The sequence below is a fragment of the Micropterus salmoides genome, unplaced genomic scaffold (genome assembly GCF_014851395.1).
Source record: "Micropterus salmoides isolate LMB-PRFRI ecotype aquatic unplaced genomic scaffold, ASM1485139v1 Ms_hic_scaffold_2, whole genome shotgun sequence".
Taxonomy (NCBI): Eukaryota; Metazoa; Chordata; class Actinopteri; order Centrarchiformes; family Centrarchidae; genus Micropterus; species Micropterus salmoides.
Genome location: NW_024041150.1, coordinates 27,248,377 through 27,273,650, shown reverse-complemented (window position 1 = coordinate 27,273,650; position 25,274 = coordinate 27,248,377). Strand labels below are relative to the sequence as shown.

Here is a 25,274-nt window from a genome sequence, read left to right as displayed (position 1 = left end):
AACATCAGGCTCGATCAAGTGTGAATTAAATACCTCCCAACTGCTGAATGCTTGTTTTTCAACACGCATAATTTAAGTGAGTAGGTCGGCCCCCGTAGATCACCCCCCTTGTCTTCGATACTCAATCCAGCTTTTTGAGTCAGTATCGGTCTGATATTAGTATCTGATCGGTGCATCCCTTCTAATTACTGTATGTGACAAGAAAAGAAAGGTTTGAGCTGTGACGTGATGGTTGAGTCATGTCCCGGTCTCACAGGTGTAGATTCTCTGAGAACAAAGGTGCACTGAGACACTGTGGTGTTTTGGGTGCTGTGCCCAAAGATTAATGTGGAGACATTGTTGTAAAAGCGGAGGGAGTGGCTAATAACTAGCCAAATACTGGTCAAGGAGGAGACGTCCAGCAGTTTCCATTCACTCTCTCTCCTTCTTAAGATGAGGAAGTGGAGGAGAATAATGCAGTTACATCCAGTTAAGGGTTAGACTGACTGAATGTAGCTAAGGGGTTGGAGGTAAAAGTCTCGCAACTCATTTCTGACTTCCTGTTTTAGTATTATTTAATGCTGCATTTGCCAAGAAGTGACTGACTGAGCTGGAAATGATCTGAAATAGAAAACATCATTTAGGTTAACAAACACGCCGTGTGCTTCTTTGTGTCATGAGGTTTTCAGCTGATATCAGCAGTGAGGAATGTTAACATCCTCTTTCCTTTCCTTTCCTTTCCTTGGCATTGTGGTGTCACTCACTTAATCACTGGTAGGTAACGGAAGTTTTCCATGAACAAATCTGAGCGCTGGCAAGAGCAGGAGGAATACAAAGTCCAATATTTCAGCACACACAGGCTGCGTACAAATTTACTTTGATTTTATTAATAGCTTAAAGTAGTTGCCCCCTTACTACAAGTGATGTGATGTGATGTATGTTTTGTAGTTACATGCAGTTTTAAATGACTACGAACAGCAGTATTTGGCTATTTACCTCAATTGTTGGATGTCAGTGGGATGAAGTAGCTGCTACATGATCCCATGCAGAAATTGAAGTAAATTAAACGAAAGGCGAGCACCTTTTTCTAAGCTTTGTTGTACTTTGGCAGGGAACCACTCACCTTGCCGAGGTCCTGTTCAGATTATTGTTACCTGCTACAGTGCTCAGTCCAGCTGCTGCTCACTGTAAGACTCGCTTTCCTTGTATCCAGGGGCAGTTTGACTCTCTCCTCCGCAAAATTTCAGACACATTGCTTTTCTTCTCCAGTTTGTTTTAGACAACCTTTTACATCTAGGCCAGAGTATCGTTTTGGCATTTTTCAACACCAGTGTCAAGGTTAATTGGCTAGGTCTAGGTTAATTGGCAACCCTAAACTGTCCTTAGGTGTGAGTGTGAGCGTGCGTGGTTGTTCGTCTATGTGTGGCCCTGCGATGGACTGGCGACCTGTCCAGGGTGTACCCCGCCTTTCGCCCGATGCCAGCTGGGATTGGCTCCAGCCCCCCGCGACCCTGTACGCAGGATAAGCGGTCGACGATGGATAAGGATGTTTAATGTTACAGCAGGTGAGTGGCGGTGGCTAACCTTACGCTGACAGACGTGATCGTAGATTTATTCTGAAACAGCGCGTCACTTCTAGTGAACGGTCCTCTCATTTCTCCCTAGTTCATTACTTCTAAATATTATTCAGTGTAACTTACAGCAACGCTGCCCGTCAAAATTAGCCACAAAGCCCATGCCGTCTTTAGCGGTGGAGGAGCGCTAACGTTAATCAGCAATTAAACTATAGTGTTTGACGTATTATTAATATATCTGCGAGCGGCTTGTCTATAGTTACAGTCGGCGTGTCAGAAATGACTAAACCAGAGCAGAATAAACATGAGCCGAACAAGAATGAAACACGGCTTCCTGCCTAACAAAGTTCTCTAACGTTACCTCTTCTTTTGAATGAGAAACCTTAGTGTGTAATCACAAAAGTTGCAGGTCCTCGTTTTAGACAGTCATTTATTAAAAAAGCAGCGTTTCCTCTGGGTCACTGTATCATAGACGGTATGTTTTAGACCCAGGTGCTGGTTCTGAAATGGTTTCTCTAGCTTTAGATGGAATTAACAGTGCTGGTAAAGGGGTATGAGATATGATATACGGTATTATTAGTAGTAGCAGTATGAATTGTTTTTTATAGTTTCTGTTTTGCTGGCCACCACAATACACTATTTACTTTAATGTTCATTAGTAGTAGTACTTAAAAAAATTCTGTTGTTTTATTTGACTCTTATTTATCAAAACCTTAGTATATTTTGTTATGCTTTTGTTCAAAGTGCTATTTATAGTAATATAAAAGATTATTTTTATACTGCATTATGTCATGGTATCTTGGTATGGTCTCAGCATAACAAAATTTTAGGGATAATCTTTGTTTATGTCATGCGTTTCTTAAAATAAGGGGAAAAAAACAATCAGCTGATATATGCCAGCTGCTGAGAGATTTATGACTCTACTCTTCCTCAAGGACTCTATTCAACCCATTTGCCAGAGTTTAGACTTTTTTTCTCAGTGCTTTTTATACAGTCCTGTAATTGGCCCATGCTTACTTGTGAGTCATTTGGGTAAGGCATGGGACCGAGCCAGGACAGCCTGCTAGTGTGGCCGTAACTAGATATAAGCAAACGCACGCACAGCAGTCGGTCACAGGATGGTTAGTGAGCAGACAATAGTCTCTATCAGTGTGTTCAGTCTGAAGGAACTGGAACAGTGGGAGAGCACAAATGCCTGCATGCAACTGGAGGCACATGCAAATACACGCCTGTATACACGCAGACACACAGCGCCGTGGCACGTTTCAGAATGACGTGAACATGTGATTTAAACTCACTCACACACACACACACACACACACACACACACACACACACTCTGATGCGGACAGGAAACCAGACAAAAGACGTCTTGTGTGTAGCGCTGGAATGCCTCACGTGGTGCGGGAACCTTTCGCCTATAGCTGACCACAGGTCACGGTCGACACTTTGACCTGGTCATAGGTTTGTTCCGATTGGCGATTGGATCGGCTATCGGTGATTAAAGGGATGATCAGCGATTGGTTTTTCATGCGCCGATATTAAGGCGATTTTACTAAGATGACATAAAAAGTCTCTAGAATCTGCACCACACTACAGTGTTTCCCATTCACTGATTTATTTGTGGCTACACGACACAATATCAACGCTGACCTCCACATAGACTATTAAATAGGAGTGAAATCATAATTCATTGCAGAGCTGCCCACAGCGCATAACGTTAAATCCGCTCAGCACCTCCGCTTGCGCTCTCTCTCTCTCTCTGAAAATGAATCGTGTCTTTCAGTTGTTTTTTTAAGCAAAAATGCCAAACATTTGCTGGTCACTGCTTCTCAGAAGTGTGGATTTCTTTGTAATATGATTGTAAATTGAATATATCTCTGGGGTTTTGGAGCGTCAGTCGGACAAAACAAGCAATATGAAGACATTACTTTGGTCTCTGGGAAGGTTTGATTTGTGTTTTCGCTGCTCCTTTAAATATCATAGACTAAACAATGACTTGATGAGGAAAATAATGGTTAGTTTCAGCCCTAAATCTTTCTTAAGTTGTTTGAATTGAAAGCACAGTATGTTGAGCTGCCTCTAGCACCATGATGGGTCTAAAGTCCTGTGTGCAGATGGGAGTGGGAGAATGAAGTTGGAGTTTATGGTCTTTGTGCTCTTTTTGCTGCAGTCAGTCATTAAAAAAAGATACAATCAACCTGGTACATGTGAGAGCTGAAGCAAGCTGAAATGCTCGGCTGCATTTTATTATTTTTGGTTCATCTTGCCCTTTCTCTCTCTCTCTCTGCCTCCTCCACCAAATGAGTCCTCAAAGATGTGAAGGGGGAGGGGGCAGCTTCCACCGGCTCGAGCAGCATAGAGGACAGAAACAGAAGCAGACTTGATTGATCCAGAACGGGATCATGTTGCAGCTGATATAATTTAAATCCTGTCAGCTGCTCAGCCTCAAGCGCACCCTCAGACTCACTGTGGATATCAGGTTGCCATCAAGGGCACTGAAATGACGATCCATTGTTGTGTTTTTCTGTGTCCTCTTGCAACAGTATGCAAGATAATTACTTTTTTCTTGATCCCTCTCCATCCTGCAGTGAATCAGACTGCTGAAGCTGGAGCTGAAGCTGGAGCTGAAACTGGAGCAGTGGGGTCTGACCCAAACTACATTGCTTTTGTTCTGGTGCCGGTTTTCTTCGTTCTGGGCCTGTTGGGGGTGGTGATCTGCCACGTGCTGAAGAGGAAGGGCTACCGGTGCACCACTGAGACCCAGGATGGCGAGGAGGAGGAGTGCCAGGAAGAAAAGGATTCTGAGCTGGGCGGAGGTAAGAAAATCTGAATAAAAGAGGAAGGGGAGTACAGGCAACTTCAAAAACTCTTTAAAATAAAATATGAAATCACGAGTCTTGGAAATGTGGTATTGTCTGGCAACATTACATTTTTGTATGTTTTAAGTAGCGCTGCCCCCGACTAAAGATCTTCCTGGTAGGCCATAATAATGAGCATTTTAAAATGTAAATGTTACAAGTGGTACGCAGCGAGCTGCCTGTTAACGACAAGCGTTAATGACTTTGAATGTGTCGGAATGACCAGCAAGGAGACACTTCTTACTATGCTTTACAATGATATCATCTCCAAACAGTATATGATGCGATCAGCTATCATTTCTCTTATCCCAAAGCCAGTTAAAGATCAGATGCAAATAAGTAATTTCTGACCATTAAGTCTTTTAAACAACGATTACAAACCGTTTGCCAAGATCCTTGCAGTGCGCCTGGAGAAGGTAATCAAGAGCCTCTACTCTTCAGCATGCGGCGTTAGCAGTATCGTTGGATGCTGAAAAAGCCTTTGATAGAATAGAATGGCCCTTTTTATTTCAGGTATTGTCTAAATTTGGTTTTACACCAACATGTATATGATGGATTAAGGCATTATATCATGAACCAACTGCTTGTGTTAAAACAAATGCTGTAATATCTCATCCTTTCCAACTTTTTAGATCCACACGGCGGGTCTGCCCAGTCTCACCGGCCATTTTTATTTTAGCACTAGAAATCGGGCTTGTGCCATTAGAGCTAACCCAAATATAACTGGTATTGATCTGAACGGTTATGATATTAAAACTAGTCTTTACGTGGCTGATATTTTATTAACAATATCTAACCCAACTCGCTCACTGCCATATTTGTTGAAAATCATAGAAGCATTTGGCCAACTTTCTGGCTATAAAATTAATTGCAGCAAAGGTGAGGCTATTCCTTTAAATCATCATACTTTTGCAGCCCACCTTGGCTCGGCATCCTTTATTTGGAAACTCAAAGGTATGTACCAAAAGTACCAGATACCCAAGCAGTAAGATATTTGACTTGAATGGCCCAAATGTTTGTTCTTATTATTTAGCATTTAATGTAAGATATCCGTTGTCTTGGGCCAAAATCAATCAAACTCAATATGCAGTCAGTAGTTAGCAATGGCTGGAGGAGAAGGCTTTATTTGAATATAATAAATCAATTTCTATACAGTCATTATGGTATCATCCCAAATATAAAGCAAAAATAGATTATCGACTTCTCTTGTGAAATAATAAAGGAAGTACATAAACAACTGCATTTTTACCTTCTTGCCCGATATGGAATAACCCAGTGTTCACTGCAGGAGGTATAACATTGGCAAAGAGCACTTGGCAACAAAAAATATCACACAGATTGGACAGGTTGTAAGGGATGGAGATATTGTTGCATTTTCTGAGTTGAAAAATCAGTTTGACCTGAATGATTCTTCCTTTTTACAATATGCACAATTAAGATTTTTAAGAAACATACACTTCAGGGAATCAAATTAGGATTTAAAAGTGTCCTTGACGGGTAACTGAGGGATGCTGCTACCATGCGAGGAACTGTTTCAGCTATATACAAGTTGACTATACTATGTATACTATGACTACCTGACCGCACAACTCTTATTAAATTACAATGGGAACAAGACATTGGCGTACCGCTCTCTGTGGACCTATGGGACTCAATAATGAAGCATTCAACATCTACAGTGGATAGAAAAGTCTACACACCCCTGTTAAAATGCCAGGTTCTTATGATGTAAAATAATGAGACAAAGATAAATCATGTCAGAACTTTTTCCACCTTTAATGTGAACAATTCAATAGAAAAACAAACTGAAATCTTTGAGGGGGGAAAATGAAAAATAAAAACCTTACAGTAACCTGGTTGCATAAGTGTGCACACCCTCTTATAACTGGGGATGTGGCTGTGTTCAGAATTAACCAATCACATTCAAACTCTGGTTAAATAGAAGTCATTACACACCTGCCATCATTTAAAGTGACTCTGTTTAATCACAAATAAAGTTCAGCTGTTCTAGTAGAATTAAAACTAAGTAGAACAAAAAGAATTTCCAAAGCATTAGAACACAGTGAGGACAGTCATCATCAAGTGGAGAAAATATGGCACAACTGTGACTTTACCAAGAACTGGACGTCCCTCCAGAATTGATGAAAAGACAAAAAGAAAACTGGTCAGGGAGGCTTCCAAGAGGCCTACAGCAACATTAAAGGAACTGCAGGAGTTTCTGGCAAGTACTGGCTGTGTGGTACATGTGATAACTATCTCCCGTATTCTTCATATGAATGGGCTATGGGGTAGGGTGGCAAGACAGAAGCCTTTGCTTACAAAGAAAAACATCCAAGCACGGCTGAAGTTTGCAAAAACAAACATCAAGTCCCCCAGAAGCATGTGGGAAAATGTGTTGTGGTCTGATGAAACCAAGGTAGAACTTCTTGGCCATAATTCCAAAAGGTATGTTTGGCGCAAAAACAACACTGTACATCAACCAAGGAACAGCATACCGACAGTGAAGCGTGGTGGTGGCAGCATCATGCTTTGGGGCTGTTTTTCTTCAGCTGGAACCGGGGCCTTAGTCAGGGTGGAGGCAATAATGAACAGTTCCAAATACCAGGCAGTTTTGGCACAAAACCTTCAGGCGTCGGTTAGAAAGCTGAAGATGAAGAGGAAGTTCACCTTTACAGCACAACGACGACCCAAAGCACACATCCAAATCCACAAAAGCATGGCTTCACCAGAACAAGATGAATGTTTTGGAATGGCCCAGCCAGAGCCCAGACCTGAATCCAACTGAACATCTGTGGGGTGATCTGAAGACGGCTGTGCACAGGCGATGTCCTCGCAATCTGACAGATTTGGAGCGCTTTTGCAAAGAAGAGTGGGCAAATATTGCCAATGCTAATAGACTCCTACCCAAAAAGACTGACTACTGTAATAAAATCAAAAGGTGCTTCAGCAAAGTATTAGTCTAAGGTTGAGCACACTTATGCAACCAGGTTATTTGAGGGGTTTTATTTTTAATTTTTCCCCCTCAAAGATTTCAGTTTGTTTTTCTATTGAATTGTTCACATTATAGGTCACATTAAAGGTGGAAAAAGTTCTGACATGATTTATCTTTGTCTCATTATTTTACGTCATAAGAACACCTGGGTTGCCCTGTTGTATGTCACAGACACGAGAGATGTTGCGGAATGATTGAATTGTTTACACTGTGCTGCCAAGATCAGCGAGAGCCTGAACTGTCAGCCTTTCTCACTTGTCTGTTATTATACCTAGGACCTCTCGACAGTTGTCACTTTCGCATCACGTCTCAACTGTTCCCCATGTCGGCCGAAGCCCTGAACCCCCTTTGTCGAATCCTGTTAATAATTACGTAATTTGTTAGGTGGAGGTGAGTGTTTGGGTTAGGCGTAAAACTGGTTTCTCTTGTGGAGTAAATGTGAGCTCCATGTCAGCAGTGCATTAAAGTTTTGCCCTGCTGTCTTTGTCTTCCTCTTTGTGTGTCTTTCCTCAATGTGCCCAACCCTATCTCTCTCAGGCATTGACACAAAAGAGAAGGAAAAGATAAACTTTGCTTGTGTGTTCTGACTTTCAGTCGGTATATTTCTCTAGTTTCTATCTGTCCTCTTGTCTTCGTCATAACCCGGCCCATAGGCCACGGAGGGGAGGGTCCCGTAAAATAAATAATGTTTTATACTTTCTGTGAATATAATCCAATTAATCTTATTTCCATCCTGTATTGACACCTTATTTTGAAAACTGGACGTTGTCACATGTATATCCTCGTGCTAAATTCATCAAGTCCGACCCAATTTGATAAATAATGTTGTATGTGGTTCTCATACGCGTAACATGAAGACTTCATAGCCTCTCTTCAGGTGGGACTCTCATACCGCCACACTGGTCTTTGCAAAGAGAGACAATGACAGGATAAAGTCACTAACCTGCCTGTCAGTTACCATAAAGACATGAATACGTGTGCACTCAAAATTTAGGTGCGGCTAGCTTAATTGCTTTCTCAGAAACGAGTGATAGAAACACCCAAAGCAGGTCAGACTGTTGCCCTTTTCTAAGAAGTCAGCCACAGATGGGGGTGGATGTGCTAGGAGACAATTCAGCAGAACAGTGTCTGCAAACGGGGATTTTTGCATCTTTCTCAGACACTTTAAAATGCTTCCACACTGCCGACATGCCAGCATAATCATTCTGTAAAATTTATTTGGTCTTTTGACTTATTAGGCTGAACACAGAAAGTGTTTTTTTTTTTCTTTCTTCTTTTCGGTGGCCGAACATTCGGTGGATCCCTAATTTCCTGTTAGCCCAGGTGCTCCAGATCTGGTTGGATACTGCTGTCAGCTCCTCTGGCACCTCAGAGGACAGCATGGAAAGACACCAGTCTTGAATGTTGAATCAAGTTGAATGATTAATCCAAATCGTAGCGAAATTTCAACATGGCCTACTGCAATTTTCAAATCACAGGATATTTGTTAAAGGTGATACGTGTGTCAAAATACCTTTTTTAAATTAAATATTGTCATGCTGCGGAGGTCCTGGCCTACACATCATATTATAGACAAATCTTCAACTTCAATGATATAAAATGATTTCCCCCCTCACAAATCATAGTGCAATTGCAAAATCAGTCAAACAATGGCAATTAGATTTTTTTTTTTTTTCACAATTGTTCAGCCCTAGTAGAAACAGTTGACACAGCACACACACCTTTGTCTCTGTGTGTCCGCTTTTGTCTCCCTCTCTGGCTTTTAAAGCTGCAGGTTACTATGTAAAATCGGCCATGACATGCAGTATACCAGGAGATTGCCACAAATTGCTGAAAGAGTGTTATGTTTATCAGAAGGGAGGAGAAACTCCGGACGTAATCAAGAGAAAGCTCCAGGAAGTGCCTCACAGGGCTGTGTGCAGAGTGGAAGGGCTCATGCACCAAGTTAACTGTCTCTGTTTAGTCCACTGTCTTGAAGGAGGACAGTTACTAATAGATCTGTGCACATCTGAGTGTCTGAGCTAAGTAATATTAACAAAATGAAAGATTACAATATTTGTCACCCAGTGACACAATACATACATTAAATTAAATGATTGCAGTTTTCTGTATGAAAATTGATGTTTGCAGAAGATATTTATTTACACACACTAAATGATTAGCAGTGTGTGTATGATGATCACACAGGCAGAGACGTTTGTTGTTCATTACACTATCACAGAATAGCCTCTTAATTATCCACTGGCAGCTGTAATAGAGCTAAAGCTGCGGTTATTAATAATTGATTTAGTCTCCACTAACTTATTATTAAAGCTAAAAGGATACTCGATCACAACTCCAAATAAATAATTATGTTGTTAGTAAGTTCACCATAACCACAACAGTGATAATAGGGGGATGTTACGCTGCCCTCAAGTGGCCAAAAATGCCATGAACTTTAAGAACCCAGAAAACAAAACAAAAAAAAATATTTCCTAATATTTTAACAGCCAACAGGATCTACTAATGCCAAACTCGAATCTCAGGTAACAGTCAAACAAAGTGCTCTGTGAGTCTGATGTGTGGATTTCCATTAGAGCCCATTGTTTACATTCCTGCTCCAGTTGAACAGTAAAGACATGGAGGCGAGGGACATCAACAAGCTGTTGTATTAACAGCTTAAGTGCTCTGAAGTTATGATTTATGGATATCATGTTTAGCATTTAAGCTGTAAAATGGCCCTGGCTGATGGGGCCCGTAGGCTTTGCCTGAAGAGTACCTCTTAAAACACATTTACTTAAATAAAGTTTACCTTACCTGTTTTACTGACGTATTTGCTGCTACTCTGTCTTGTGTTAACCTGTAGCCTAAATATTGGTGACTTTCTTTTAACATGTAAAATCAAAGCTACTTATTACACACTTATTAATGGTGTGTGTGTCTGTGTGTGTGTGTGTGTGTGTGTGTGTGTGTGTGTGTGTGTTTTTCTTCCTATCTTCCAGACATGAATGACACCTTTAGTGAAAACAACGACACCGTCGGGCAGATTATCCACTACATCATGAAAAATGAAGGTACGTGTCTGCCACCTTTATAAACTTAACTGTGATACACACTGTACTTGAGGGTTACCCTACTGTTTCTGCCTCTTTCATTTAAAGAACAGGTTTTGTTATGACTGATTCACTTCCTGCTATTTAACACTGAGGGTTTCTGAACATGTGACTTGGAGGGGAATCGCCCTTGGTCAAGTCCGGCCTTTAGTAGCCCTCCTTCCAGAAAGTTATTACATCCTGCATGCTGCTATTGTTTTGACAATTACGTTATCACAACGCCATTCGGGAAGGAAGTGTGTGTCCGTTTCTGTTCAGTGGTGTGTTTGTGGGACTACATAATAGTTTGGTTACGTAACTATTTTCCATTGAAGTTACAGAAATGTTTTTAGCTCTTTTTTGACTTCCTCATTCCTGTAAATTAAAATTATTTCCCTGAGCTGCAACATAAAGTCTAATTCATAATCAATAACCGCAGTCTCATGAGGGAAAGGAATTGCTTTTCTTTGTTCAGCTGAGTTTAAAAGTGGCAACAGGAGAGATAAGGATCAATGCTTCAAATACAATAACAACTTTATTAGTGTGAATACACGTTCAATTCAATGTAGGAGGAAAGACAACACACAGCAGCACAAGTTCCACAATAATAATAGGAGAGAGGAGCTCAGTGCAACATGGGATAGTCTCCCGGCAGTCTAGGCCTAAAGCAGCGTAGCTAGGGGATGGTACAGCCCTAACTGTAAGCTTTATCAAAAAGGAAAGTCTTTTGAACCCAAACGGGAACCTGGTTCCACAGGAGAGGTGCTTAATAACTGAAGGCTGTATGTTCTTGGTATATATTTCACATCACACAGCAGACCTGTTTATTGACTGAGTCTCCATGTTCGAGATGAGTTTAACACACTAGAGAAAAGAACTGTCTGAGGTGAAAGAGGAGGAGAGAGGAGTTGGAGCTACTGCAGGAGAGCTTGGACTGACCATGTTTGTTGTTTTTGTTGCATGTTACACATAAAGAGACAAAATTGGTTTTGAACATATCGTCCAACAGCATCAGTCAACTGGCAGACTTTTGCCTGCAAATGGATATGGAGCTCTGGGTTCAGGTGGCATGGAGGGGGAGGTTAGCCGTGCATTTGCATAAACTACCCACATTGTAATGATGCAAAGCTGGTTGAAAATCTGCAAACTTTCCCTTTAAGACTCATTGAATTTAGTTAGAACAAAACATGCATATACCTTTGCAGTAACATGTACAATCTTTAACAGGAGTGTATAACCATTTAAAAGTTCATAACACTAATGTAGTAGGTATTTTTAAGTGTTTAATGATGTAGTTGTCAACAAGTTTAACTCCTCTTTGTATATAAACAGATAATTAATGGCAATGTAGTAAAAAACAGTTATGATCATTTAAAATGTGTCTTCACAGGGGGAATTATAATTGTTAAAAAATGCTGCACATAAATACACACTTAAAAATGTTCTTAGATCTGCTTATAACTGCTTTATTATATGTTTACGTACTTTAGATGAAAAACAGGGGGGTTCAAGTAAAGTGTAATTTATGAATTTAGATTATGCCCCTCCAAAACCACAAAAACCCACAGCTACAGTCTGACAGTTTTTATTGACTTACTACTTTAATTTATTTGAAAATTCATTATAGGGATCAGTTTACTTGAAATATATCGCATGTTGAAGTAATATTGTTATCCTGAAAATGTTTTTAAAGACAGGAACTAGACATACGCACCTTATCTGTGAGTTCTGACCCCCAGAGCAGTCTAAACCATCGTTCTTATCTTATCCAGAGAACATGTGACACACAACGTCAGCACTGTCCTGTCTTGGTGTCTGACCGCCGCTGTGTTGACTTTTCTGTCCACCCTCAAGAGGCGAACTTTGAGCCGAGTCATCGCTGCTTTCGTAGTAACGATGTTTGTCGAGTTGGAGTCCGTTAGCTGTGACTCACCCTCACAGTGTCAGTCATGGGGACATAGGCTAACGTTCAACGTAGGAAAGCTTTATTATTGGCTACTCAGTTCCAGGTTTGCAAGGAGACAGGAACACAGGAAGTCATCTGTGCTTTTCATGTTTCCAGCATCCGCAGCAGCTGTTTGTGTATAAATAAACATAAGAAGTGAATACTCACCATGAGTAGTAGCAGCAGCAGCAGCAGTCTTAATGGCTGAGCAAAGACTGCCATCTACAGATAATCGCATAATAAAGGTCACAGTGTTGAAACAGTCATACATGTTTTCATTTGATGCCCAGGTAGAATTATTACTCAACAAACTTCAAAATAAATGGGAAACAAATGGTGTAAAGTAAGAAATGCTTTCAAAAATAGACATGTTAATAGATTATATGTATCAATTAATGAAATACAAAGTGAGTGAACAGAAGAAAAATCAATATTGCCTTCAAAACAGCATCAACTCTTCTAGGTACACTTGCACAAAGTCGGGGGCTTTGTCGGCATATCGTCAGGTGTGTGATTAAACAATTATACATTACAGGGGCTAATAAGTTCAATATGTAAGTTGAAACACAGTAGGAGGAATAAAACTGGGTGAGGAACAGCCAAATTCTAGCTAGCAAGGTGATGCTGCTGAAGGCAGTTTACTGTTTAAAAGTCATACAACATGACATGACACAAGGTAGTTTTACTGCATCAGCAAGGTCTTTTCAAGGCAGACACGGGTTTTCCAGATGCAGATTCCAGAGAAGCTGACATCAAAACAAATTTTATTGCTAACTTTTTCCACTGTCCTGCTGTCAAGATTTATTGTAGCTGCATCGTGGTGTCTGTGTGATGTCGCATTGTCTACTTTTGGCCAGGTATCTGTAGGCGATAAAGAAATTAAACAATTGATCCAGAAATAAAGAGCACATTACAAATAGTTGTTCTTTTAAAACGGGTGTTTTAAGGGAGCATTTTTCCTTGTCCTTGAATACTTTTCTTCACGTTTTGCACTATAAGAAATACTTATGACTTAATAAGCACTAATAAAAGTTGAAGTTTGACACTCAACAATGCAGGTAATCAGGGCCGTGTGGTTTGATCAGATTGGACTGACAGTTGACTCCCAACATAACTAACAATCCCTCAAGATTTTGATTTGAATGTTCCTACGTCCTGATTGGTGCACAGCAGCACGTGGCACCATATTTTTCTAACTGAGCCCCGCCTACTTCAAACCATTGAGAAAAGTTGATCACATATTTGCCTTTCAAAACTAAAATGCTTTTATAATTTCCTTTGGCTGGTAGTCTTACATTTAGCCATTTCGGCTGGGGTTCAAATAAAATCACCAAAGCAAAAGGAAAATCATAAAATATTTACGGACGAAAAATAAAAAACCAAGGATGTTGTCGTAAACCCCCTACAGTGCTTGATGATGGTGGTGATGGTATGAGGTGATAGGGAGCACAGTAGTTTCAGTCAGAGTCTGATGTCCATGTACATGAAACTACTACTTTGACCTACCCGAGTCATCTGTGTCTCTGCAGTAACCCCCCTCCTTTTTCCTAAGGTATGCACAAATTTGTTTATCTGAGTTTCATGTGAAAGTCAGTGAACACGTCGGGCCAGACCTTAGGGAAATCTGTCTCTGGGAGCAAATTATGTAAATCTGTATCTGAGCTGTTGGCTCTGTGTTGATGCCTCTTTTGGGAGTGTAAGTTTGTTGTTCATTTGCTGTGTACGTTAATAAAGGCGACTTGAAGTGCCAAATGCCTGAGCATTACTCAGAAATGAAACTTCTCAGGGTCACATTCTGGCGTTTGTGACTTCTTCGATAAAGGTTTTTGTGAGCCGTCACGTTCTCCCCGGGGGTTGTTGTGTATGGTAATTGTGTTCAGTGATTGCATGCAATGTGCTTTTTAATTGTGTTAAGGAGTTAATCTGCTGTGGCCATCTTTCAATAAGCGCTCTGCTTTTGAAGTCGCTGGAGCGTTCTCCTCGCTAATACCCAGCACAGCTTTTTATCTCTCCCTCTCTTTTATGTGTGTAACTTTCTCTCTCTCTCTCTCTCCCTCCTCAGCAAACTCAGATGCCCTGAAAGCCATGGTTCATGAAACTAGCATTGATTCAGACGGGTAAGTGTCCTCTCATGTTGTTGTCCTGGCTGTGAAGTATTAACTTTCTCAACCACCAGATGGCACCATAAGCCTCCTTGAAAGCCTGTTGGTGTCGACTGACTCCGTAGCCAGAGTAGCCAGTGCAGGAAATGAACACACAAGGCAATCAGGCCACATTTCTCTTCTGATACTTATCCAGATTGGCATGGTTTGATTGAGGGCGAGCAGCTGGGGACTATTCCGAAAATGCCACTGTGCCTCACTGTATTGTGGGGTTATTAAAGTAGGGCCTGTATTAAGTGAAGTTGTTGGCATGTTTCCTTATTGGATTCTTAGTCGTAGAATACAGTAAGTGTGTCTATGACTCTACTTCAGAAGGAAGTATTGGCCAACAATTGTGCCAGTTCCAGCTTTTCAAATATTAGGGTTTGATCCTTTTGCCTGTTTTTATATCACTGTACAATAATAATATTTAGGATTTGGAAATTTGTATTTTTTCTGACCTTTTTATGGACTAAAAGTTTAATGTATTAAATAGGCCTTGGTGATATGAACAAAAATGTTATCATGATAAAACGTTCATATCATTCGATATCAATAATTATCAGGATAAATGTCAAATCATTATTTATTTCAAGTTTAAAGGCAGGTTTTTGCTACTGAGTGAAAGTTCAACAAACCAGATGGTTAATTGTGATTTTAAACTTTTCTTTATGGTCAGAACAAACACTTGATGCCAAACAGTGGATCCCTTAACAAATCTGAGGTAGAACACTCAGTAATTAATAATTATGATAAAATATTTTTTTAACAAATATGAATGAGTAAAATTAAGTAAAATCTTTTTCCTCAACAAAATAAATATCCTAATAGAATGACTAAATTCAAATTTAATCTAGCTAGCTTACTCCCCACTGTAAGGGCCGGGCGGCACTTCCAGGGCCAAGGAGAATGTCATATGACATTATTTTGTGGGGTTATGTTTAAAAAAAACAAAACATTCACAATAGCTCAGACACTCTGCACACTGTGGGAGCCGCTCCTCGAAGCTACTTTATCACAGTGAAGGCTAACGTTAGCAGCTCTGACCTGCTGTTTGCTTTGGACTGGCTGAACTGGTTCACACTCAAGCAACCCCAGGCAGTGTGTACCTTCACCAAACACGCTGGCTTGTGCCGATCCTAGAGGCCTTTTATCTTTTAACATTAAAAGTTAAACATGCTTTTTGAGAATACCAACAACAGATCATAGATATAACTTCTGTACATAAGCTAAGCAGCTGAACAGTGGTACGTTGGAACAAAATAACAGTCTGATCTTACATGTTTCCTTTTGTAATAATAACCCTTGGATTAACTAGCTTTACCCTGAAAAACAAGAACGAGGCTGTTTCTTTATTTCCATGTCTAATACATACTTTTTACCTGGGCTCTGTTAGCTTTAGCCTCAGGCCCAAAGCACAGCATCCTGTATACAGCTCAGCATAATCAAGACGCTTTTACGGGGTTTCCATTTTTTTAAACTTTAAAAAGTCATCAAGAGAAATGATTTTGACTCATGGTGCTAACGATATCTTAATTAGCTAGCTAGAGTGGTAATTTCATACAACTGTAATTAGCCACAAAGCTTTCGTAAAATCAAGAACCTACTGTGCTATAAATGTTAAGTGGTAAATCATTGTGAATTACATATGTGCAATGCAAGAAAGGAAAGGTTTTTGGTAGTTGCAGCGATCCCTAGGCTAACGGTCAATAGCGAACTAGTCTCAGCCCTAGAATCTATAGGCCCTGAAATTGATTTCAACGGGTCATTCACATTTAGACATTCACATCTCAAATCTAAGGCGCCCTGCTTGCCACTTTGAAACGACCCTGCATCATAAGAACGGGAGCTGGCGGTACAGGCTGAGATTAGACGTCTTCGCTTTGCTCTGCCGCAGAGATAAGGGGGAGAGGGAGTTTGGCAGATAGACAGATTGGAGGAGGAGATGCCCGCGACAGAAGAGGAGTGAGAGTAAATCGAGTTAGCGGGGTGTGTTTTCCCCTCTCTCTCCTCCTGTCATCTTTCTTGTCCCCCGACATATTGTTCTGGGAGGAAAGGAGAGAGATAAGAGAGAGGAGAGATGTTCTCTTTTGTTAGGAAAGAAACGGTGTGGATGAATGTTAGGAGCGTTGCCTCTGCCAAGGATTGGGTTTTGAGGTATAATGTTCAGTCACATTGGGTGTCCTGTAAAAATCAGCTGATATCTGCAATCGCACACATTTTCCCGGCGTCACTTTCATGTGTCTCGCTTCTCCAGTTCTCTCTGCAAATCTCTTTTTCCAGCCTTGTTTTCTCTCCCGTCTCCCTTCACTTTCTTGTTCATTTTGTTGAAACTGTTCTCTGTATTTTTTTTCTCTCTCTCTCTGTCTCTCTCTGTGCCAGGTTGGGCAGTCTGCCAGTGGATCACTTAGAGATGGTGGAATAGGGGGAAAGCGGGGTATCGGTGGGGGTAAATTATGGGACCCTTAAGGGGAGGAGGCAGACACACAGAATGGCAAGGCAAAAGAGAGGGAGGGAGGAAAAAGGAGAGCGGGATGGAGAGAGACTGCAAGAAGGAGAGTGACTGTAGTGAGGCCAGGGCTCGCTATCTGCCTCTCCAGATTTGGTACTTAACATCCCCTCGCCTCAGTGCTCCAGCCTCCACCTCTCCACCATCCCTCAGTTCCCTTTTGGGGTTTCCACAAAAAGTGATGTTCACATCAGCCGATCTCCCACCTTTTCCCCCTTCTCTGGGTCTAACTCATGGGTCATACCTCTGCTCACTGGAAATCTTCACGCTGTACATGAGCAGAATTCATGTTGTTTTGGTGCATTTCTTATAAAACCTTGCATCTCACTTGCATACATTGTTTACACCGGATGTCTCCCCCTCTCACTGGTTGCTTATGTGCACCACTTCACAGTACACCAGTTCATCTAAAACTAATTACTATTTTTTTTAAAACATCTTAAATGATACAGCAATCCACAAGAAAAAAAAGCAAACCCTCCGATTTAACTTACGACCTCCAGTGGGGTCCCGACCCCCCCAAGCTGGGACCCACTGGTTTTACACTACATGGCCAAGGCCCAGTACACAGCATTTCCAAGAAGCATTTCCACTTTCCCAGGGAACCAAGAACTTTAGAGAACCTCAGGAACTTGACCCTGAGGAACCAAATTCAGTCAAAAAAAAGGCCCCTGCTATCTGGATAGAACTTTGCAGGGCTGAACGTAACCAGAAACATTTTTAAGAGGAGACACGTCATGCCAAGAATCATCAATACAACTCTATAGGGAAAGCCTGTTACACGTGTATGTAACCAGAATCAATATTAGGATGGGGTGGGGACATTTGTCAATATTTAAAAATAAGGTTCTGTTGTCGGCTTCCCTACTAGTTTAAACAACACACACCTTTGTTCCACCTTATTTCCTTGTGTGTCAAAAGTATAAAGTCGGCTGTAGCGCTACGACATACAAGGATACTTTCATCCAACAGTGTGCTGAGCACAGATCAATTGTTGAATGATTATGCTGTCTGTCCCTTGGCACAAGCACAGGCAGAGATATACTGTATATTGTGTTTATGTGAGCGCGTAGTAAAACAGTTTATTCCATCTGCACAATGTGAAGAGCTGCTCTCCAGGGTCCTAAAACATACACACACAGTTCGTCTTAAAGAAGAAGAAGAGAGAGCAAACAGATCGTTAGTCCCTTTTGTAACACACTTCTAAGATAAATAATGAATAAATACAAAAAAATGCTTTTTTCCCCCCTTTAATAATATAATTTTTTTTAATACAGGCTTGTTGTGTCCTGTGTAGTTCAGCACCTCACCTGCTGCTCGCACAGAAAACTGCCCACATTATTAAACACTTGGAGTGATCGTTCTCAGAGAGCTCGTCAGTAATTGGTTGTTGTTGGTTTTTGCCCCGTTGAAGTATGAAACATGAATGTGTCATGTCTGCGGCGGTGACAAAGGAAGCGCTGCAGAATTCAAGGTCTTGCTTGCTGCACTTTTGACAGCTGATCTTAAGGAATCTTTTTATTGTATTTAATATTTTCATGTTGCATGCTAACCTATAAAATATTTCCCTTTGTTGTCTAATTAATGTTCAGAGATTGATTTACATTATTTTGCTAGTGCTCTGCCAGTAATAATAGGCCTCAGTCATCAGCAGCTATCTTGATTACACACTAACATTGCAATTAATGTCTAATTGTACTGTATAATATATTAATAATTGTCATTTCTGAAGCAAGAGGGTTTAACATTAATGTAAAATTAAACAAACCCTCCATCTTGATCATTAATTTCTTGCCTTTTAGTCCTCCACTCACCCCCACCTCGCCCGACACGCCTCCTCCCATATCACCGGGTGCACCCCCAGCAGCCGCCAAGCACACCTGCAACCACCTGCACACCATCGGCGGCCTCAGCGGCCACAAGAACAACTGCACCCGCTGCAGCCAGAAGAAATGGCCGCTAATAAGGAGGCCGTCGGCACGTAAGGCAGAGCAGCGCCGCAGCAACCTCGGAGAGGTCACGGTCCTGGCTGTGGGCAGGTACGTGTGTGTGTGTGGGTGAGAAAGGCAAGTAAGCAGCAACAAGAAGGAGTTTATTGCTGCTTTACAATGAGTTTTCTACCACTAAAACTTCTCAGAATCATACCACACAAGATGCTTTTTTTTAACAGAGGTGAATCAAAACAGTTTCTCCCAGAGGCCTATTAGATATTAGTGCACACACAACATTCATCAAACATTAACTCTTAGGTATTCGTCACAAACAGACAAAGGTTGTTGTGGACGATCAGGGTGAAGCCTGGGAAAATAGATGCCGCAGGGTTCAGACTGTGTTGTGGAGCCACGTCTCCGGGGCAGTGATCCCTGTTAAAAGCACACCAAGCAGGAGACAGCTACAGAGACATTTGTGATATCTAGCAGAGCCTGCTGTTTTTCAGAATACTGCGTGGAATATCTCGTTGCACACAGAATGCCATCCTACCTGTTTTCTTTAATATACAGCAAACCATTTGTCCTTGTGAGGGAAATTGCATGCAGCAGCTCGCGACAAATGTATACAGTAAATAGGAGAAGAAAGACAAAATGCTGTTAATCACAAAGCAACAAACAATGAAAATCTACCGTAAAACTTGGAGGAATAGCCCGGGCTTTTATTTGCTTGAATCACTGAACTCCCCCCTGACTATATTTGGGACAGGCATCAATACGGCACAGGCCTTTAGTTCCTTCTGCACAAAACTCTTGCTCAACAGGGATGGGAAATGGGCTTCTATCAAATTGTTTATTTCAACCAGTATGAATATTACATGTATAAAAAATTTGGTCTCTCTTGTTTACCGTAGCGGTAAATCTGCACTGTTTCCATAAAATTAACAGAAAGATTGAATTGTGGAGAATCTAATCGATCGAATGATGTGTAGCGTGTCCATGTCCATGACAAAAGTTTTAATGTTTATATTTGTAGGCAGCTTGGAGGTCAAGAACGTGACCCAGTGCGCTGTAAGTGGTTTTATATTAGTTTAACACACAAAGTAGTGAAGCTGTACAGAAGCGTGAGTACAAGTGAGTGTGGGATTGTTTGAGCTTTTTGGACTTTTAAAGTTAGACATTTGTCTTTATTCAGCCGTTCAGTATGTGCCTCTTTCTGTCTAGACTGTGACTGCTTCACAATAAAAGTGTGTTTCGCCTGTGGAACTCCTGGATGTTCAGTTAGCAGTGCTGACACGGTGAAATGAGAGCGAATTATAAACAGGGAGGCTGTTGTCAATGAGATAAAACTGCTGGATTACATACATGCATAATTTCCAGAGAATCCCTCATGCATGTGAAGGCAGTTTGAATCCAGCAGGTGAATGGCGGACTCCACCACTAACAATGACAATTTCTATATAGAAACTGAGAGATAATTACTGAATGTAAACACGCTGAGTGGCTATTGCTGAAGAAACGCCGACCATTAATAGTGTTTTAATGTACAAAAATTAGATTTTATGAAAATCTTACGGAGTACAACTTTAGACAAACATTCTTGTGGGAATTTTCTTTGTACAAAAGATGGACCTGGACGCTTTTCCTTTCTCTCCGGTTCCACATCGGGAACTAACCCTGGCAGTATGCCACCATTACAAAATTGTGTCCAAGATGTTTAAGGTAAAGAGAACATTTCTCAGTCCACTAGTGAACGTAGGAAAGTGTGCAGCCTCGTCCCCGTCACGCGGCCAGCCCTCTCCTCAGTCTTAATGTCCTGCTGCAACCTGATTGGGATGCAGAGAGGTTGCTTTTCATTTGCACACGCAGATGAATGGCCGCATACGCAGAGGGTCAGCATGACCTGGATACGAATATTAATTTGCTGATTTAATTAAAGTGTGTGTGTGTGTGTGTGTGTGTGTGTGTGTGTGTGTGTGTGTGTGTGTGTGTGTGTGTGAGAGAGAGAAAGTAGTTAGGGTGAGCGAGAGTCCTACTGGGGCAGAAGCAGCCGCCAGCTGAGGCACAAATGAGAATAACTGATCCCTACTGTGGTCATTCATTAAAGGACCATTTTCTGTGATTTATTTATACTGCTTATGATATAAATATACTATTTAACAAGTGAAACAGATTATCAGAGAAGTTCTAGTTCTGTTTTGACCTAGAAACATCGTTCACACCCTTTAAAAACTCTGTTAGAAGAGTTCAACAGTAAACACTATACTGTGTGTATTTGTTATTTCAGCCAGCGGCCCTTTATATAAGCGTAGGAGTTTGTTTTAATGAGCCAACTCTGCAGTGTTCGAGACCTCGTTCTTCATTTGGCTGCAATAAAACTCTAAACCTTTTGGGTTGTGTGTTTTTAAAAAAAAAAATATTTTTTTTTGTCTCCTCTCAGGTTCCGGGTGACGAAGTGTGAAAAACCTCCCAGGGAGAGGCGGACCCTGCTAATACCAGACTCCAATGGGAGTGTTCCTACATCTCCCGCGGAGCCCAAGAGCCGGACGACGTCTGAGTCCCAGCAGGTCGGTATCCTGGAGACTTCTTCATCCGTGTCCCTCTTTCTCGCTGTCTCTCATCAGGCTCCTCCTCGCAGACACCCGGTCTATACAAACAATGTGTTGCACATGAATGCACAATGATTTGTCTGTGTGTGTGTGTTCATGGTCGACAAGTTGTTAAATATCACAAAAACTAGAGAATGTTATGGTTTTGATGATTGATAGCACACAACATTACCACTGTTCTGATAGATACACTAATTGTGTTATATTTTCATTAAATATTAATCTGCCGGTTAATTTCTTGATTAAGCTTTTAATCGTTTTGGTTAAAATGTCAAAAAAAAAAGTGAAAATTGCCTGATTAAAATATTCTAAAGGTGAAGTCTTTAAATGGCTTAGTTTGTCCAACCAACACTGCAAAACCCTACAATTTTCAGTTTACTCAGAGAGAAAGTCTTCCTGTTGATGCTGCTATTGAACAGCCCAGAAAATTTGTTTTTGATTTCTTCTCAGATTCTATGCAGATCGAGGTCATCAGAGGCTATTTTTTTTTTTTTTTGCTTGATAAACGCATTTAATGTTCAGCTTAGTCTGTTTGTAAATTCTACATCTGTACACAAAACCAGCAACCCTGCAGCAGAAGCTGTGTATGTCTCACGTGGTGAGGACATAAACCTAAAAAGGATGTTTGTGTATGTTTCCCTGAGTCTGTTAGAGTTTCCTTCGCATCCTAAAACGTCCCGAGTAGGTTCTGAAATTCAAGCTGGGTAACATGAGAGATTAGAGTTTGTTTAGAGTCGCCTGCCTTGACTGAATTAATATCACATCCCAGTTTGTTTTAGGATGGAGAATGGAGAAACTTTCCACTCGCGTTTCGTAGATTATACAAGCACAGAGAATCCATTTCCGGCTTTAGAACAACATTTAACATCCGTGTTTGTTTAATTTCTTACCGTTAGCTCGCATATTGACTTTCAGCTTTCTCATATTGACTCTGCCTTCTGCCCAAAATCAAATAAACAGAACACTTGAATTTGTTGATTAATTATTCCTGTTTCTGTATTAAATCCAGATGGACAACTTGGACAAAGAGAAACGCTAGAAATCCAGGTAAAGCGTCACGTTTTCATCGGCTACATGTGTGCTTCATATTTCTCTGTTTTAACAACATGTATTCCCTCGTTGTACAGATCACCAAAGAGAGGAGGAAAACGACATCTGGACATCTATTTTAAACCCCAAACAAGAACATTAAACCATCAGCAGTGGAGGAGCGAAGCAAGCAAGAGACTCAACCTGGGGCGTCGTCCCTCCACATTCCTGCTCCGCAGGGAGATAAAAGTGCTGCTGATGATGAGGACGCAGGAGGCGAGAGCAACATTTAGAGTCACACTAGTCAGTTATTTTACAAGCAGAAGAGGGGTAAGGTGTGTGTGCTTGTGATACACTCCGTGTCCTTTTAAAATAGATTTATGACAGTGCCTTGCTCAAGGAGCATTAAAGGAGGGGAGCTGCTTAACGTCAAGAAAGCCTGTCTCGCGGATGTGTTCCACGGTGTATGTACATATATGACGTATAGAAGAGTTTTTACATGTTGTCACCCAGTTAATCGATAAAGCTACACCCCAGAAACAGGTACAGCCAGTGTGACACGGAGCCAGCAAGTAGACCGGACCATCGGCAGGTCAGCACTAAACGTATCCTGTGCCGGCGGGAACATGATGTCGGTGTGTGCCTCGTCGTCAGGATGATCGTAACAGGTCAACGTGTCGGCTTTTCAAACTGATAAAAGCAGCATTCGGGGCCAAACAACAAATTAGCTCTAATTTTCAGATACAGGCTGTTTTCTCTTAAAGTGACCATAACCTGAAACCGTGAACCTGCATCCTGTGACACGTCGGTCTGTGCCAAGCCAAATTTACCTTTTATAATTACCCCACGTGTCATTACTAAATCTTTAAACCTGCATTAATTGTTTTTCTTTTGTCCGTCTGTGTGGCTGTAAACACAACATGACATATTATTAAAATGTTGTTTTGGCAACCGTGTTGGCAAACAGTTGCCTCTTCACACATCGAGCAGACATTCACCAGCGGTCACGTGGAGTGTCCAAGTTTCCGTCTGCCTGATGAAGTCCGACGTTCACTCTTCTGTTAGCTCTGCTTTGGTCTCCACCAAGCCATATTGTCCCAGAGACTACACATTTAAAACAGAAAGCCTTTCTTACAACTTGGAGTTACAGAGTTTGAAAGACGCAGGTGTTTTACCAGGCAGAGAGTGTCTCATGAAACGATGCATTCATTGCATTATGGGAAATGTAGTATCCAGTATTTGTTTATTTTTTGCTGGGCCCATACTAGAGACTAAAGGTCAATATATCACTCTTTTAAAAATAATCTCTTATGCGAGGCCTGCAACGTTATAAAAGTACAAAACGAAATCCCCGGTGTAGCCCTTTAAAGACCCCTGCGAGCTTAAGACATGATCATACAAATGATCCCAGATCTTTGTGATCAAAACGTGTTCTTTTAAACATGTGTTTGTTGATTTGTCAATGTCATTTCATCGTGCCCAATTTTTTTTTTATTAAAACATACCTTTTGTTATTCATATGTTGGAACCATTCGCTGGGTTTTTATTGTTGTATTGTAATGAAATAAATAAATATAGCAAATAAAGATGACTAATACATATCCAGCTGTAAATAATTCACTTCATTGTTGTCCTTTAATCTTACACTGTATACAAGTTGAGACATGAGTACAGTTATGAAAGCCAGCACCCCTTCTCCTCCATCACCTGAGTGAATTTTCAATCTATTCTGTCATTTCCTTCTTTCCTCCCTGCTCCCTCCTCGCTCCTTCTCTCCCCGTTTCGTGCCATAATGAAAAGAAAATTTGTCTTATTCATCTCGAGTACGCAGTCCGCCAACCTCAGAGCTCTCTCTACCATGTTATTTCCAGATAATGGAGATGAGATGGTGATGGAGAAGTGTTTTTGAGCCTATGCGCAGGACAGGATTAACCATCCTTGGCTCTTTGTCTCCTCTTGACCTTCTGAGCGTTATCGGGTTCACTCACTCAAACATACCCGGTTTTGATAAAGGATGCATGAGTTTCTGATCTTAAAGACACCACAGAAGAGCTAAAAAAAAAAAAAAAGGCTGCTAATTTACCTTATTACTTTGCTAAATAATTAACACGATGCCTAACCGCGCTGAACAACGGCGGGGACGTGATTAAACAAGGCTCCTGAGTGACACATGGCTGCCGCTGGTGTCACTTGACAGCGCCCGAGGGAGGATTGACTTTCAAAGTGTTGACGGGGAAGATTTACATGCAGTGGAAAAGAAACCCTGATGGCACACAAGGTGACATCACCCACCCTCTGCCCCATGGCTGTAGGCTAAAAGCAAACCTGCCTGTTTATAAAGATACACACATATACAAGGATGGTTTTGGGGCATTAAACCTGTCTGAAAGATGCAGGTGAGGGATGGCAACTCAAAATCCCATGAGGGAATTAGGTATGCACATAAAAACGGTATAGATAATACAGCTCTGTTCAGTCTCTTTTGCATGGCTTCATAAGCAGTAAATTTATCTCAGGCACTGAATTATTCAGGCCTCCAGGCGACAGAGTTCCCATGCCGATGCCAGGCTAAGTGCTTCTTATCTTTGTCCCTGGCTATCGGCCCAGAGCATGGAGCTGTGAACTCTGGAGGGGGC

The 25,274-nt window shown here is 41.2% G+C and overlaps 1 protein-coding gene across 1 annotated transcript in view; it reads left to right on the top strand.

The window, feature by feature from the left end:
• rell1 (RELT like 1) overlaps nucleotides 1-24,242 on the top strand; it is a 28,373-nt gene extending 4,131 nt beyond the window's left edge. Inside the window, exons 2-8 of the mRNA XM_038732665.1 lie at nucleotides 4,145-4,372; nucleotides 10,388-10,459; nucleotides 14,485-14,539; nucleotides 18,875-19,111; nucleotides 21,441-21,567; nucleotides 22,619-22,656; nucleotides 22,737-24,242. Coding sequence (XP_038588593.1) covers nucleotides 4,145-4,372; nucleotides 10,388-10,459; nucleotides 14,485-14,539; nucleotides 18,875-19,111; nucleotides 21,441-21,567; nucleotides 22,619-22,648 — 749 coding nt within the window. The 3' untranslated portion in view covers nucleotides 22,649-22,656; nucleotides 22,737-24,242. The remainder of the gene's footprint in view (nucleotides 1-4,144; nucleotides 4,373-10,387; nucleotides 10,460-14,484; nucleotides 14,540-18,874; nucleotides 19,112-21,440; nucleotides 21,568-22,618; nucleotides 22,657-22,736) is intronic.
• Nucleotides 24,243-25,274: the final 1,032 nt, after the last annotated feature.